This window comes from Haplochromis burtoni, unplaced genomic scaffold (genome assembly GCF_018398535.1).
Source record: "Haplochromis burtoni strain Fernald_Lab_line unplaced genomic scaffold, NCSU_Asbu1 Contig_70, whole genome shotgun sequence".
NCBI lineage: Eukaryota > Metazoa > Chordata > Actinopteri > Cichliformes > Cichlidae > Haplochromis > Haplochromis burtoni.
This window is the reverse complement of record NW_024582431.1, coordinates 1285527-1302707: the sequence shown is the minus strand read 5'-3', so window position 1 is coordinate 1302707 and position 17181 is coordinate 1285527. Positions and strand designations below refer to the sequence as shown.

The 17181-nt window shown below is 39.3% G+C and overlaps 1 protein-coding gene across 2 annotated transcripts in view; it reads right to left on the bottom strand.

Moving 5' to 3' along the window:
• Positions 1 to 173: 173 nt before the first annotated feature.
• The window catches only part of cnnm2b (cyclin and CBS domain divalent metal cation transport mediator 2b), a 50618-nt gene continuing 33610 nt past the window's right edge, over positions 174 to 17181 (bottom strand). Inside the window, exons 3-8 of one of the 2 annotated variants that reach the window (XM_005925015.3) lie at positions 15180 to 15317; positions 12428 to 12597; positions 10098 to 10191; positions 8269 to 8331; positions 5456 to 5634; positions 174 to 4054 (exon numbers count right to left, since the gene is read on the bottom strand). In XM_005925015.3, coding sequence (XP_005925077.1) covers positions 3773 to 4054; positions 5456 to 5634; positions 8269 to 8331; positions 10098 to 10191; positions 12428 to 12597; positions 15180 to 15317 — 926 coding nt within the window. In that variant the 3' untranslated portion in view covers positions 174 to 3772. The remainder of the gene's footprint in view (positions 4055 to 5455; positions 5635 to 8268; positions 8332 to 10097; positions 10192 to 12427; positions 12598 to 15179; positions 15318 to 17181) is intronic. The other variant, XM_005925016.3, reaches the window with a different exon arrangement.

Genomic DNA, 17181 nt, shown 5'->3' with positions numbered 1-17181 from the left:
TACACAGTGTCGAGCAACGGTGGAGACGGAATTTCAAGCAGTACAACATTTTGCGGCAACAACAAAACGTGAGACATTTGTTGTTGTTTTTTGTTTATTTATTGTTTTTATGTTCAGTCTCAGCTGTTACGAAGTTGATGTGCAGTTAATAAGTGCAATAAATATTTATACTGGAAAAGAAAATCGTGAGAGAATCGTGATCTCAATTCTAAGCCAAAAAATCGTGATTCTCATTTTATGCAAAATCGTGCAGCCCTAGTTCTGTCACAGTTTGGGGATGCATTTCAGACAGTGTTACTGAGAATCTTTTCAAAGTTGATGGAATTATAAATGCAGAAAAGGACCATGACACAAGTGTCTGACTGACAACAGCTTAATTTTTCCAGCAACAGCAAAGATCACACTGCAAATGCAGTACGAGCATATCTCGATAGACTGATAAGTTTCTTCTTCAGAACTGAAGAAGCTTTTGGGATGAGAGGTAAAACGTCTTCAAGGACACTTAAAGAAGTCCAGACGCTTTTCTTTCCAAGCTCCTTAGACTACGATGAGCTGGATGACTGAGAACCTTCACAGACATAGACTGATAAGAAGACAATAAATCATAGATTGGCCTTCCCAGAGTCAGGACCTCAACATTACTGAAGCAGTGTGGGACCAAAAGGCAGCCAACATCCTAAGAAGAGCTTTGAATGTCCTTCAAAAACCTGGAGAACTACTTTTGAGGATCACTTAAAGAAAGGATGAGAAAGCTGCCTAAGACAGTTCAAACTGTATTGGAAAAAAAAAAAGGTGGTCGTACTACATATTGACTTTCAAGCTTGTTAGAATTGCACAAACTCCATTTTTGCTTCATGTATTTCCATGTATGTTTGCACATTTCAATAAATCACATTTTCCAAGAAAAAAATACAAAGAAATGAGGGGTGGTTCAAGACTTTTGCACAGAAATAGATTTCGTCTTTGTCTTGTTTTTTATGAGCATTTTTACACAATAATGACAAAAGAAAACATGAGAGTGATCTAAGTTAATGTAGTCTGCAAAATATCCAGTTTTCTCTAAACTGGGAAATGGCTATAGTTTAATTAGTTTAGTCTAAATTCTTTTAAAAACTGCATTTTAACTTTTAGCCTCAGACCTGAATTAAGTAAAAAACTATTTTTCTTCATCATAACAGAAGCCCAGTGAAATAAAGGTGCGTTTCTCCCTATTATATTTGCTCTCTTACATTTTGGATAAAGAAACAGACTAAACAGACACGCAATGAGCATGCGTTCAGAAAAGAAAACCAACATAAAAAGTGGGAGAACATAGCTGTGTATCATTCATGGACACGTTTAATGTCGAGGTTGCTTTTTGTGACGTTGATGGTGCTCAACATGTTAGATGAGGTCATTAATACTGTGCAATTATCAAGTCTGATTATGCGTAAAATTGACAACAACAGAAGAAAGACACATAACCCCCACATGCATAGATGCTGGACTTTCACACAACTCCGCTACCTGCGAACCCCTCCCCTCACCCCGGAAGCTACACTGTGGTGACAAATCTTGGCGTCATAACTCCCAAATGAACTGGCAGACGTGTCTGAGGTCAACGGATGCAAAAACACAAAGGAAACAAAGGGTAAAGAGAGACTAAGACAAAAACAAATATACATACAGTACATACATACAAATATAATCTGTAAATCTATAGTACAGTGAATTTTTTTATTCATAATCATCTCTTAAATAAACTGCGGTTCATTGCACTTTGTTAAAAATAATTAATTATATGATTTCTCTTAAAGGCAATAGTGTGATTTTTTTAAAAGGTGAAAAATATATTGTACCATAAGCCTGATTTAGGATAATAGTAAAAATAACAAGATCTGTAATATACATATGTTTCTGTAAAATACCCTCACCTCCTCATATACAGTGCATTCGGAAAGCTTTCACACCCTCGCAAGATTTCCATGTTTTGACTCCTTAAAAGGTTTTAGGAGTGTCTTTTTTATCCAGACTAACAAACACTAAAACATCTAGATGAGTCATTGTTCTGTTTGAAGCTCACAATTGATCTCTGGTGCTTCCTTCCTTTATCAACAGTCAACAATCAAAGCATGGTGCAACTTTTACACTTAAGGTGCACGTGCTCCGTATCTAGCTAGCATTGCGCTTTTCAATTTTAGTACTCCTCAGCGAGAAATTTGTGAATGCTTGCAAACAAGTTACCATCTTCCATGCAAACTACTTATGAACTCAACCTGCTAGCAGCCAAAGCGTTTGCAAGGTTTTTGAGGAAACACCTCTTTGAGACCAATTTCACGCCGTTTGGGGTGCACGTTGCTGTCAGTATAGCACTTCAACAACCAAACATTCATGGTGGAGTAGCCAAATGGAAGTCAATCCTTAATAAAAAGGCACATGATTGACTTGTGAAAAACTGAAAGGCAACTGACAAGATCTCAGACCACAAGACACAATTATTGTGTCTGGGCAACAATCGTTAATGCTATTCCTGCAGTCAAACACGTGCTCTGGGGAAGCTCTTTTCTGTGACACGGATTGGGAGGCTAGTAAAGATATGTGGAAAGATGGATGCAGAATTATATCCAGTGCAGTCCTGAGTGAAAAACTTTTACAGAGAGCTCAGAATCTCAGTAACATATAGTAGTGGATTTGTAGAGTGGCCCAACTAAAGTCAGGACCTGATCCCAATACAGCACCTCTGGACAGACCTGATAGTTGGTGCACACCAAAGCTCTGCAATGTTCTAAGGAAAGTACTAGGTAAGGTATCTGAATACTGATATCCTGGAATATTTGAGTGTTATTTGCAATTAATTTACATAGCACCTCAGTAACCTGTTCTTGATTTTTCTTCACGGTGTATTGTTATGTGTAGACTGTCAGAAAAAAGAATCTACTTTAAAAATCTTCAAAACAACAAAACTTCAAAGACTGTGAAATATTTCTGAATGCACTATACAAGAATGGATGTTCATCCCCATATATGTAGCATATTCTACTTCTGTAGCACACTAATGCATGCTCATATGCCAGTTTTCTTAATATATATATCATATCTTCACGCAAACATATATACATACAATATTATAAAATAAATAAATACAGGAAAACATTCTTGGTTCGTGGTTTAACGGTTTCTTCCAAAGCGGTTTTTGGTGCAGTCTTTGACTAACCTCTCTGCATGTTTGGGTTTGAGCCCTTGCTGATGGGATCAACAGTTGACTGAGCCTCCCTGAAAGATGCACCGGTGGGGGAGTTGCATTTCCTTCTGTGCATGATTGTGAATGTGTTTGAGAGTGTATGTGTGCATAAACAGTGTACGAAAGGGGGGGGGACCAAAGTCTTTGGCCTGAGGAGCAAGTACAGCAAGTGCTGTGTTATGTGTGTGTGCGTGCGTGTATGCACTCTGTTCAAGATACCGCTTTGACAGTGTCCGATTGTCCCAAAAAAACGAAGCTCAGTAACACGGTACTGTCCGAGTGCACCCTCTGGAAGAGGGTGTAGTACAGCAGGGATTCTGACAGGGTTCAGGTGGGGGTGTTCAGGGTGACACAGCACCCATCTTCCCCATAGCCCCTTCATGAAAGGGTCTCACTGCCTGACTGACTGGGGGCTACTGATTGGAGCAGAACCCTCACTCCACCTGCCTCCTCTTCCCCACGTTCCCTCATCTTCATCTACATCACTGTGTGTGTGTGTGTGTTTCCACAAGACAGGGTGGAGGGTCTGGGTCTCCACCGGGCTCGGCGGGGCTAGATGGGTCCCTCATTGTGGGAGGAGTGGTTGCTCCTGCTAAGACCCACACAGTTCTGCTGCTGGTTGAGCAGGTGGGATGTTTCGTTGGCCACGGCAAAGGCCACAACAGGGGTGGTGATAGTGGTGGTAGCCGTGGCGGTGACCACAGCTGGGTTCTCCACTCCATCGTGGAGCTCTGTTAGCGTGAGTTCGATCTTAGTGAACTCACTGTCTGTCGACTGCGGAGTCTTGTCCATCCGCGACGCCATCACAGCGTTCTGGTACTGTTGTCGCGTCACCTACAAAACAGTGAAGGTCGGGTCAAGTGTCACAACAAGAGGTTGCTGTGCCGTTATTCGTGGCACAGAGCTGGTAGCTCGGTAAACAAGGATTTGACACTAAATAAGGATGTGGAAAAGGCTACAAGTAATATTGCTTTTAAAATATTCTGTAAAAAATGTAATGATTAATTTACAATGATAGCCTTTCATTATCTGCTTAGCGTCCAGTGCAAGGACAAGAATATTACTACAAGCCAGAAAATGACTCATCTTCATTTGTTTCTATATCTGGAATCAAACCAGCAACCTTTTGTGTGTAATGTGTAAACCGCTACACCCTGGAGCTATCCATGATTCATCAAATCTAAATGTTTTAAATTGTCATGAAGTAATTATCTTACTGTCAATTTATATCAGTTAGGTAATTGCTTTTTGATCTTTTCTATTGATTTGGTACCCGGGACCCTAAAAGGAAGTAATAAAACATCGTAGAAAGTAGTACATCAGTTACGTCAGAGCTCTATTTGTGCCTCGCGGCTGATAAGCAGAATAAACAAAAACAGCCTCATGAAGCAGCAGAATTCATCAATGAACATTTCCAAAGCAAGAGATTTGCCACATTTACACATCTGGCACAACAGCAGTGACTTTATTCGTTACTTAGAAGAAACAGAATCAGAGCGACTTTATTAATCCCAGAGGGAAATTGAGCAAATATACAACAAATGTCAAGCACTCGTATAAAATGAAGTGTCTCACTGCCTGACTGAGAGTGTATGCATGCATAGACAGTTTACAGAGATATTGATAGATACTGTAAATGTTAAGATAAATATATAGATATGGGTATAAATAGAAATATTAATATAAAAGGACAAAAATATGTCATGTATGTCAAATATATGTCATCAGCAGCAACATGATATATTTTTTTCACTTTTAGACAGGTAAGACTTTACAAGTTATTTTTCATGAAGCAGCCATCCTCAGATATTTAATGTATTTCTAGGTGTTTTTATTTCAGAGCAGAAAATTTGGGGAGGAGAATATTGAAATGACTTGTGCAAATGTGATTTCTGAGATCCAAATTACAGCAGTACATTTGACACTGACAAAAAGCAAGTTTTATTTGTGCCTGATATGGTTGTGATAGTTGCTGCTAGCAGTGTTCATTTATTTAGAGTGAGAGGGGAAGATGCTATCAGAGCGAGTTCCTAATTGGCACAGATGGATGGCTCAAAGCTGCGAGCGCACTGCCAAAGCTTTGGTTTCATTCTCTAACTGCTCATGTTGAATGTTGAGAACTCAGTGGGAAAAAGAAAATGGAAATCCGCAGCTGCATGTGACATCACCACATCACCTACAATGTGCATATAATCCTCATTGCAGGCTAATTTCTGATCCCCTGTGTTTACTCACCTTTATATACTGCAGGTCTGAGCGTGCTCTGACAGAATAATCAGGCACATATATATGCAGGAAGGAGTTGAGCTGGTTGTTGCTGTTGCCCAGAGTCGGGGTGATGGCATCTATACGGTCACTCCTGTTCAGAGAATCGGAGTGATTCAGTCCAAATGGCCGTGGAGGAGATTTATTCTCTGTAGGAGAAAGAAATTTAAAGCATACTGGAATGCAAAAGTAATGCATGGCACTGCAAAAGTACTTTAAAGGGCCCTAATCCCTAAAGGTTCATTCAGTTCATCTGGACGTAGCTTTTTCAGAGGGAGAAACGTTTCGTCACTCATCCAAGTGACTTCTTCAGTCTCAGCTGACTGCAGGTTTCCCCAACCTTATAAACAGCACGTTTGCACAATAACTGAAACTAGCACCACTGAAGGAACAATGGGCTGGGAGGTCAGTTCCTTCATCTTAATTATGCAAATTGTCATGACCATTGATCAACAACCACTTATAAAAGGCCATGAGTACCATTCACAGAGAGTTGGGGAATGGCTGCAATCACAGCTTTTTAAGATGACAAAAGATGTACCCTTAGGCCCCCTCCTCGATTCAGAGATGGTCTTTCCCTTTTTACGTAAATGGCCTCCTTGACTCCGCACTCAGGCCAGCGTTCCTCCCTGTCCAGGATGTGTACATCCTCATCATTGAAAGTGTCCACTGGCCTGTAGGTGTAAATAGACTGCAGAGTCCTGGCCTGACGAGGTGGCTCTTCTGTGTTGTGCCATCCGCTTCGCCAGAGGTTGTTTGGCTTCCCCGATGTATAAATCATGCCAATCCTCCCGGCACAAAACAGTGTACACTACATTACTCTGTTTGTGTTGGGGGACCTGATCCTTGCGGTGGATCAAGTCTAGGCACAGCGTGTTTCTGGGGATTAAAGGTTGTCACTCTTCCAACTGATTTATCCATGGGGCCAAAATATCGACATTATTAGCTATTTACTGACATATCAGTACTGATGACTATAACGGCTAATAAATGAAAATGAAAAAAAGTAGAGACAGAAGAGGAACTCTTTAAATGTTTTTTCAGTGTGGACATTGTGTAGTTTGTCTATCAGAGGGCCCTTTGCAGCTTCCCTGGTGGCAACGTGTTTGCACAGTTGGGCAGAGCATACACGAGTAATCCACGACTTGTTTGGACAATAAAACAAGATTACTTTTCAACTGTGTTGTCATATTAGCTTTTTAAGTACTCGTAAATTCACATAACAAATTTAAAGAAAATCTGTTTATTTTTCAAGTGTCTGACAGAAAAGAACACCGGAATTGGTTTTCAGTCAGTTTTCAAACTCCTGTATCAGTTGGGCTCTATTTTACATTTCTGCTAGTCTGATCTAATATTACTGTTCCTTAAAGCTCATATGACACTAAATATTGATTTTCATTGTCTGTTAGATGATCTCTTTGGGCCTGTGTAATAATGACAACATAAAAAATTTAAGTTAGAAACTTTACATAATTAGAAATTTTGTCTCAATTGTTTTGAGGACATTAAGATGCTTAAAATTTCCTCTGAAACTAGCCGAGTTGTACAGCACTACTTAAGATCCTTTGTATCTGTGACTTTTTTCCAGGTTGAGTCTTAGGTACAAAGCTGTGATGTATGGAAATCTAATTTATGTGTAAGTCTTCTAGTTTCATATAGCAGTCTCCAGTGATGCTGCGTTCTTCTATGTGCTACCACATAGAAGACTTGTTCTTTTCCTTTCTTTTCTTGGTTATTTTTAATTAAAGCCAGATTATGTTTTCCACTTCTTAAAGAAGCCTTGTGAAAATCACACACAACAAAGTGGAAACAGCTTGGCCAACACTAATGCTACTACGCTGACTGGAATGTATGTAATCCCATGTTGGAATATGTGTGTATGAATGTGTATGAGTGAGGAAGTGAGAGGCAAAAACAGTGTGTGTGTGTGGGGGTGTGTAGAGGGAGCACAGTAGGCCAAAGACCTGGCATGTGGACTCTTGTGGATTAGTACTCTACTTTTTAGGGGCCAGGTCGACACAAAAAAACGTCAGTGTGCTGTGTCAAGAAAACACACATACTAGATCTATAAACACACACACACTCAAATGCCACTGCACCAACGTGAGCACTGTAGGCCTCTACTACAGACACAATGAAAGTGTATTTATTCCACAGCATTTCCTATGGGTGCGTTCACTTTTAATTCACTTTCAAAGCAGCCCTTCTATGTGTGTAGTATTGTGGGTTTTGTTCATGGGCCTGTAAATGTGAACATATGCATATGTGCATGTCTTTGTATGTGTGCTCAGTGGTGTCCAGCAGGGGGCTGTAGCTGTAGGTCTTGTTTATGTAGTCAGGGGGTTAAAGGTTAGGGGCGAGCGGGGCGGAGCCGGGTTCCACTCTGGGGCCTCTAGTCTCCAACACCATTCAGCCACTTGACTAATGGCTCAGGAGACGAGGATGTTAAGCCTCAGTCTGGATCCGTTTTCCACTCTGCCTCTTTCTCTTTTAGTGTCACACACACAAGTTTACAGTGTATGTTGCATTCAGGGACAAACAGACAGTGAACACTTTCTTTGAAAGTCACACAAAACAAGTCAGTTCTCAAGCAGACTATGAAAACCAAAAGGCTAAACACACTCAGGTATATTTAGGTAAAGCATGCAGGTAGGTGAAACTGTGACTCTACAACTTCATGCATCTATTTAATATCAACAAAACATTCTCTTTCAAATAATGAAATTTCATCACTATTCACTAAAGGTTATAGAGTGATAGGTGATACTGAAAATCCACTGTACCTGGAGATCCTGCTAATGACTCAGCCCTACTGACTGCAAATGTACGAGACAGTGACAGAGGCACTTGGGGGAGAGAGGGATGAAACAAGAGAGAGACAAAAGAAGCGAGAAGACAGAAAGACGAGATTGTTAAAGTCGAGAAAATGGGTCATTTAATCAATTATATATGATAACATCTGATTAAAGAAAAGAAGTGTTAACTTGTTGTTCCTCTACTGATCAGCTTAAGATGAAAACTGGCACAAACCATGAAGCATTTGATTTAATTTCTTAGAGTGCACACATCCACCACAGGAGAGTTATCCTACTGTTTCACCAGTAGGTGTCTCTCAAATCACACCACCCAAATGAATCAGTCTAATAGCCGAGGACAGTGCTGTAGTTTATGAATGAACAGAGAAGAATGAGTGGATCACTAGATGATGCATTTTCATGACCTCTCTTGATTTATTATGTTATCATATTAGGACTTATGAGTTATTATTATATTATTTTTTACTCACAAAAGTGGCATTTTTCACATTTTTCTCATGTAACATGATGAGTACTTTATCCATACGTAATTTTTAAAATTATGTTGCATGAGAACAAGGTGAAAAATGACAATTTTATGAGTAAATCATAGTGCGCTGCAAGTCTTATAAGACCTCCAGTACCTATAAAGCATAAAGAAGTAGTAAAACCTCTAATTCTTCATATGAGCAGTCTATAACATATTTTACTGGAAACAAGCTACAGTGGATCACACTGTAAATGGTCTGTATCACAAACCCAGAGAGAAGAGCTACTCGTCCAGCTGCATTTTAACATTTTACTTACTAATAATATCATTTTTCTGTCACAGGGTTTTCTTTCCATCCATCCATCTTCTGCCAGTTTTCTGGCTATGGGGTGGATGGCTCGCTTGAGCAGGTCATCTACCAGTCAGAAGTTCAGTGGTTCGATCCCTAGCTACATGCGGAAGTCTTTGGATACTGAACAATGCAACTATTGGAGTGTGTGTGCACTTTCAATGTTAGATAAAGTGCTTAGGTCTAAAAACAAAGTGTGTTATTGAGACTAATAGCAAAAAGCACTTCGAGTGCTCAGCTAGAGTAGAAAGCAATCCCTTTATTTGCAGCAGTCTAGGCACAGATGCCCAGACCTCCCCATCCCAAGATATTTCCAAGTCTGAGAGATATAACCTCTCAAGTGTGTCCTGAGTCTATCTTGGACGGGCCTCCTGGTAGGATGTAGGATATGCCCAAAACACCTAACCTAGGAGGTACCAAGGAGGCATCCTGTCAGAGCCTGAATCACCTCACATCTACTCTAAGCCCCTCCCAAATCAGACACCCTTTGCAGGAAGCTCATTTCTGCCATTTGTAGCTGTAACCTCACTGTTTCAGTCAGGCTAGGAACCTAAATCAACTGGTGACTCAACATCTTCAATTTTAAGCTCAGCTCTCTCTTCCCCGCAGCAGATCAGTACAATATCCTCATCTCCTGCTTTACTCTGCCCATACCTGTGAACCAGAATCAGTGACAAACAACACTTTAGTCAAACACCCACCTAAAGTGAGCTTGACATCAGCGCCATTGATGCAAACCAAACTTCCACTAGTTCACAGAACACATGTAGACTGGTTTGGCAAAGTCCCACCCACCTCCAAGTATTCCACAATGAGTGAAACAAAAACTGCAGTTTTGCTCCTGATTGTGAGGTAAAACTAACAGGCGGATTCTTCTGTCCAGACCCTCTCAAAGGAGGCTGACGAGTGAGATTCCCTAGAAGTTAGGATTCACTTTCATGGGTATAAAAATTTAAGACCTAGATCAAGAAATCTTACCTGGTGAGGCTGTCAGAGCCATTATCCCATAGAAGGAGAATGGTCCCGCTTCAAACTTCATCCCCTCTTTTCCTGCTTCCACCTCCACCTTCCCCTGTGAGAGCCAAGGAAAAGAATCATGAATTATCTTAAAAGTATGTAAGTGCTCAACACATTATATATCAACTTATCAGCTTAGTTAAACAAAAGATTACTTATTTGTGCTGGTTTTACGATATTTCCTTTAACTTTATGCTTTATTTTTTACTTTATTTATCCTGTCTGTGAGATTATAATAAATCCACCCTGCTTCCCTTGTTTCCTTTCCTTTTTACTACTTGTAGAAAATCCTCACTCTGTTTAATAGCTCCCAATCTGCTTCTAAGCTGGGTCTCAAGGGCAATGACCCCACACTTGCTCAAGCAGAACCTTATTTAATCCAAGGCTAATATACATGTCGACTTAGTGACCTGATAGGGGAAATATACAAAGTCTGCAAACCTTTGCAATAAAGACTTTGAACTCACTTTAGGAACAGTTATTTGGGACTTCCCTTTAAGGCGTACAGAGAAGTCTCAATACCCTCCCTGAACAAGACAATAGTGCTGGCTCCAGCGGCATATAAGAAACAGTGCAGAAATTCAGGGCTGCTTTCAGACCTGAGACTAAAGCTACATGAAGTGCAGAAGTCCTTGATCTATACACTATTGAATACACTAACTATTATATATTATCATATATAATTATTACGCAAATGTGTTTCCAAGATTTGCAGGGTGAAAGATTTTCATTAAGGCTGGTGTCATAGCTTGGATTTTAAAAGGTTTTAAGTTCAGTTTGGTTCCTATTTAAAGTTTTTTTTCTGAATGATGCTTAACTTTGACTTTCTAAGACATTTCCTGTCACACTCTATGACAGTTCAAATAATAACATTTAAATGTGAACACTGTGTAACAATCAGAAAACTTCATTTTGAGGATAATGCAGGAATCCCACAGGGTTCCGTTTTTGGCCTGCTTGTTTTCAGCTTTGATGTGTTTATGCACATAAGATGCTTAGATGACGTATGCATTGTCCAAAACTATGTGCGATTGGTTCCACAGTAATAGTAAAGCAGGCACAAGAAGAACAAGAAGAGTTCTCTAACTCCTTGTCCAGATGAACATGGGTACTGACGAACTTGACAAATTCAGCCTGACTGTGACACGTTATCCAAAACACCTGTAAAGTGTGTTTACCCCAAACCTTTATTTCTTTATTGCTTATTGCATTATTCAGGCTCATGGATGATACTGAACGCTCTTGTTTCTATTTCTTGTAGATAAACAAAACAATTTATCAGGACAACTGTGTCTAATTTTTTTAAATGTTGGAAGTTATTTGTCAAATAAATTATTCTCCAAGATTAATGAACCATATACTGAATACATTTGAGAAGTAATTAACTAAATAAGTAAATAATTAAGTATTTTATTGGTTATAAGCAGGACTCGTATTGGTCATACTGTATGACTGTGCAATTAATGTCTGGCTAAGAAACCACACGACTGAAATTTTCTCAAGAAGGTAAATATTTCATGGTTTGATTTCACTGAATTTCATCAGGGTTAGACTCATCTGGGACATACTGATGTCACACATTCTCACGCTTACCACAAAGAACTCAAACAGGATAACAACTTTAAACTCAAACTGAAACAATTTTTGGATTAGTCATGGATCATCTGGTTTATGTTTCATTTTATGGTACTACTTTAAAGACCCGTCTAGGGACTGGCACAATAAATTTGCTCATGCTATAAATGCTATGGTATGTGGCACTGGTCTTTTAAAATGCTGTATCTCTTAGGTCAGACATTATTATAACTAATTAGCTCCTTATCTATAGTATTATTGCTTGTTTTAGTTTAAACTGCCCTACAGTACAGTCATACCGCGCATACCTTAGGGATGCATGGCTTCTGTGGGAACAAACTCGGGCAGTACAACTCTGTTAGATCGATGACTACACCGTGAAAAACTGTAGGCCAGAGGAAAACGAATGCTTGCAGTGCTACAAGCAGCATTTTTAAACTGATCACATAGTATATACTGTTTATTCATCTGTAGTGACGGCAGAAGGAAATAATGGAACTAAATGATGCAGGTAAAACGAACTTATCCTGCATGAGCAGAGTTAGAATACTTGCGTTATTTTTTTTAATGTTAAACCTAAAATACATATCAATATTTACATTTTCCCAAACTGGTTATGTAGTGGGGGTTTTTTGTTGTTGTTTTAAAAAATAAAAATAAAAAATCAAAGACTACTGATGTATCCTTCCACCTTGAAACTCGTTGTGTCCACACACCTGCAGGATGAGGATGAAATAATCCACAGGTTTGTTCCTGTGGAAGAGGTAGTGCTCTGGTGCCCGCTTGTTCTTATCATCGTATTTTAGCTCCTGGATCACATTTGGATGCTTCAACAAGCGCAGCAGAATCTTTTCTGACATCTGCATCGGTGCAAATGGCTCAACCTCTGAAGAGACAAGGAGAGAAAAAGACTGTGGTAAGACAAAACATTTCATTTCTTATGAAAAGTTAAATAATTATATCAATGTAATAAAATTATTCTTATATATCTCCCTTATTGCCATGAAAATCCCAAAACATAAAAGAAATTAGTCCTAAAAAAGTATTACTGTTCATGGACTATTTACAAGAAAAACGCCACCGTGATGTCACCTGATGGTTTGAAAATTTTGTTTGCCACTGAGCACATACTAGTTTGGGGATGGGCAATTAGTTTTCCAAGGGGGCCACATGGTGCTGTTACCTGTGCAGACAAAGGTTTGATGTGTTTAAATGTGGCAGTTTTACTTACATTTATCCAAAGAAAGGCATGTATATAAGCTGGCCTATTTTTTTTAAACCAAAGACCCGGCAAACTTATATTTGTATTCTTAATATTTTATTTCTAACATATTGTTTTAAACTGATTTTAGACAAAGATTATATTGAAAATGACATCAACAAAAGCGGCAGAAACAGACTTAGTAGAAATTCTCGGTTTAAAAAAGAGGAAAAGTGAAAGATGAAACTGTAAAACTGGATTTTAATAATGACAGAGGTATCGTTTTTGAGTTATCCACATAAACCTAACGTAAATATATCAAATGCTAAGTTATGTAGGTTCTGGGATATTTCTGGAAAGATTCCTTTACAACGCTTTGTTCCTTTACTTGTCGCAGTAAGGAATTTCAGAGATTAAAATCTCATATTAGAGGAAATTTTAAGATTAAAAAAATAAAATCATGTGTATTTTCAAGTCTTTGTAGGATTTTAAATGAATCAATTGTATAATTGTTGTTTGCATTATTTATCACTGACCTAGTGGATTATTTAATAGAAAATGGCTCACAGATTATTAATTTTGATGGCATGGCAATAAATATATTTAGCTTAGGGTAATGATATATGTAGACAATAAACTTTCCAACATCAAAACAGGGGATATAGAAATAGATCACTTGTGTAATCTATTAGGGATAATCACTTAAATTCTGGAGCTTACATTCCATATGTTCTCAAAGTCAAAATTAAAGCATATATTGTCCATGGATAGCAGGGAAGATCGGACCCACTCTGTATCATAGTCATAAAGAGAAGGATTACATAAGGGAAACTAAACTCAGTGAACTAGCATACAACTATCTGCTCAGCCAGGATAAAATGGGAAATATTTGTCACCATGGGTCTCGCATGTTAAACAGATATTGGATAATTGTAGCTTATCTTATCTCTGGTTTACACAAAAGTTTAAAAAACATTAACTAGGTGAAACATGTTCTTAAACACTGGATGAAAGATTGGTTCTTGCGAAAGTGGCAAAGTGATCATATGATAATTAAATAAAGTATAAATAAGAGCTATAGCTGGAAAAATCATCTGCTGCAGTAAAACAAATAGTACAAATAGCAGTGGCTGACAAATTACTCGCTAAGGCGAAAGATGAATCACGGGCATGCGATCAGTGCCGCTTATCTGTCAGTTACAAAGCTCCAGATGAATGACCATGCCAAATTTCATTAAAGTTAATAGGAAGACAGAATATTGCTGAAGTAAGCATTTCCCCCTCAAATCAATTCATTAAATTACTGTAAGAACCACATCCTAACAAAAAAGTTAACATTTTGATGGTTTGGTTTTTACATGATAACAAAAATACAAAATATTAGCAACATTGTGCTGCTGCAGAAACTGTATAAACTGTTACTGCATTTTTGTGAGGTGAGAGCCATACATAAGGGGCCAAAAATTTAAATAAATGTTAATAGAGACACCCCCCTTCCCCCTCATTGTGTCTGGTCCTCTTCAACCACCTATTGGGCCAATCAGCTCCTTCAACTCATCAGCGGTGATATGTGTCAGCTGGCTGCTGGCTCCACCACCAGGAACTAAACTCCCTAATAGCCTTTAGAGGAACTTAATCAACGCTTAGCTGCCAGGTCAAAGTTCTAAAGCAAATCCAACTGCAATGAGGCATAGTGAACCGCTGCTGCTGGTGTAGTAGTACTTGCTGCCTGCTCTGAAATCCATTTCCCGAGGGAAAGCGGGTGAAATATTTCACATTTTACGCTAGTAAGTAACCAAGTATGTCGACTTGTGTGAGAACTGCGATTATAGGCCAAAAATCCTGGACGTGATGTCACTGAGGAACGAGTGTAAGCAAACAGGGTGGTGTTTTTAAAGCTGTGAGCAAAGATCTCAACATGTAACCTTCTGTGCATGACACGCAAGCAAATAAACGCCTGCATTTTTTTGGACCCGTGTCCATTCTGCAGACATCCTGTGTCGGGCTTATAGAGAGGCCTTCCACCTCTTTACACATACATACCAGCACACTTGTTGTGAGTCCCCACGCAATTCATTCCCTCACACATAGACGCACACAACGGCTACTCATGCTACACAAATACACACACCTCCTCCTCTCTACACCCACTTGCCCAAAACTCAAAGCCCGTATGGGCACACAAACACACTCACACACACACTTTCCCCACAGTGAGGGGCTGAGGGCACACTGGGGGAAGTCAAGCAGCAACGCAGCCCACTTGCCTGTTGCTAGGAAACGCAGGGTAGCCAGCAGAAGCTGAGGTGATATTTTAACCTTCATTTCATTGTCGGTAGGCTTGAAGGCCGAGAAATCCTGCTTTCTTTCCCGATGCGTGATTTTCTTCTTTGTCTTGTTGTCAGCTGAGGAGGGAAAAATGAAAAGTCAGGTGTAAGAGTCAACCTGCAACAGGTTGGCTGAAACAGGAAAAGATCAGTCCACGACACTCCTCAGACGCTGAGCTAGTCATTTCGGGTCAAAAGGTGACTAAACTTGAGTTACCCTGCACTGATTACTGTTTTCCATAAAAGTAGCAGTGCTGACTTTCTGAGAACTACAGCAGAGCTATAGGAGGGCTACATTGTTACCACATTCCCGGCATTACAGAAGTACTGGCACGTACTCCATGTACACAGATACCATCATTTTTTACAAAGTCGAAGGTAAAATATTAATTATGGTTGTCCATGATTATGAATGTATTTTGACTCCTATAATTATTTGATACCCTGATGAATTTGTAGGCTTGCTCACTTCCAAAGAAATGAACAATCTCTACTTTTTATTGCAGTCTCATTTTAATAGAGAAAAACAGAATATCAACCAAAAATCCAGAACAAAGCACATTTCAAAAAAATTATAAATCGATTTAGAAATTGATTTGCATGGCATTAAGTATTTGATCTGTGTGCCATATAGCCACACAGATCATGAGTTGCCATGTGGGCAACTTGTTATGCATATACACCAAACCTGTCCACAGAATCATTCTCCATTCCAACCTCTCCACCAATATGAGCAAAACCAAAGAATTGTCAAAGGACATCGGGGACAAGACCACAGACCTGCACAAAGCTGAAACGGGCTACAAGACCAGCAAGTAGCTTGGTGAGAAGGTGACAACTACTGCTGTAATTATTCAGAAATGGAAGAATGAGAAATGAGAAAGGTGGTGGATCAACCCAAAAGGGCAGTTGGGAAGTCACCAAGGACAGTCACCAAGAACAGCACCTCCCACCCACCCAAATCCTCAAGATGGCACATGTAGACATCTGTCTTTAGTTTTACAGAGAATATCTGAATGATTCGGAGAAGGTTTGGAAGAAATTGGTGTGTTAGATGAAACAAAGTTCAAGCTCTTTGGTATCAACTCAACCCACCATATTTGAAGGAAGAGTAATGCTGAGAATGAACCAAAGAACACCATCCCCCAAGTCAAGCAAGGACATGGAAAGATTATGCTTTGGAGCTGTTTTTCTAAGGGTACAGGATGACTTGGACTAATTGAGGGGCCAATGGTATGGGCCATGTATCATAAAATATTGGAGGAGAACCACTTTCCCTTAGCCAGAACACTGAGGTCATTGATAGCATGACAACCCACAACATACCACCAGGACAACAAAGGAGTGGTTCAAGAAGCACATTAAAGTCATGGAATGGACTTGCCAGCTTCTAGACCTCAGTCTATAGAAAATCCGTGAAAGGGAGCTGAAGCTTCAAATTGCCGAAGGGCAGCCAATAAGATTTAGAGTTTCTGTAAAGAGGTGTGGGCCAAAAGTCCTTCATGAGATGTGTGTAAACCTGGTGACTAACTACAAGAAATAGAGTCATAGTTTGCCTGGTAATCCTATTTCACTCCAATAAAATTTAAACTGCAATAGAAATTAGAGACTTTTCATTTCATTTTAAATTAAATAAACTTACAAATTCAGCAGGAGATCAGATAGATAGATAGATAGATAGTGTTGGGAAGGTTACTTTTAAAATGTATTTTGTAACGTATTCCGTTACATTACACAATGACAGTAATGTATTCTGAATACTTTGGATTACTTAATACAGTGGCTTGCAAAAGTATTCGGCCCCCTTGAACTTTCCCACATTTTGTCACATTACAGCCACAAACATGAATCAATTTTATTGGAATTCCACGTGAAAGACCAAAACAAAGTGGTGTACACGTGAGAAGTGGAACGAAAATCATACATGATTCCAAACATTTTT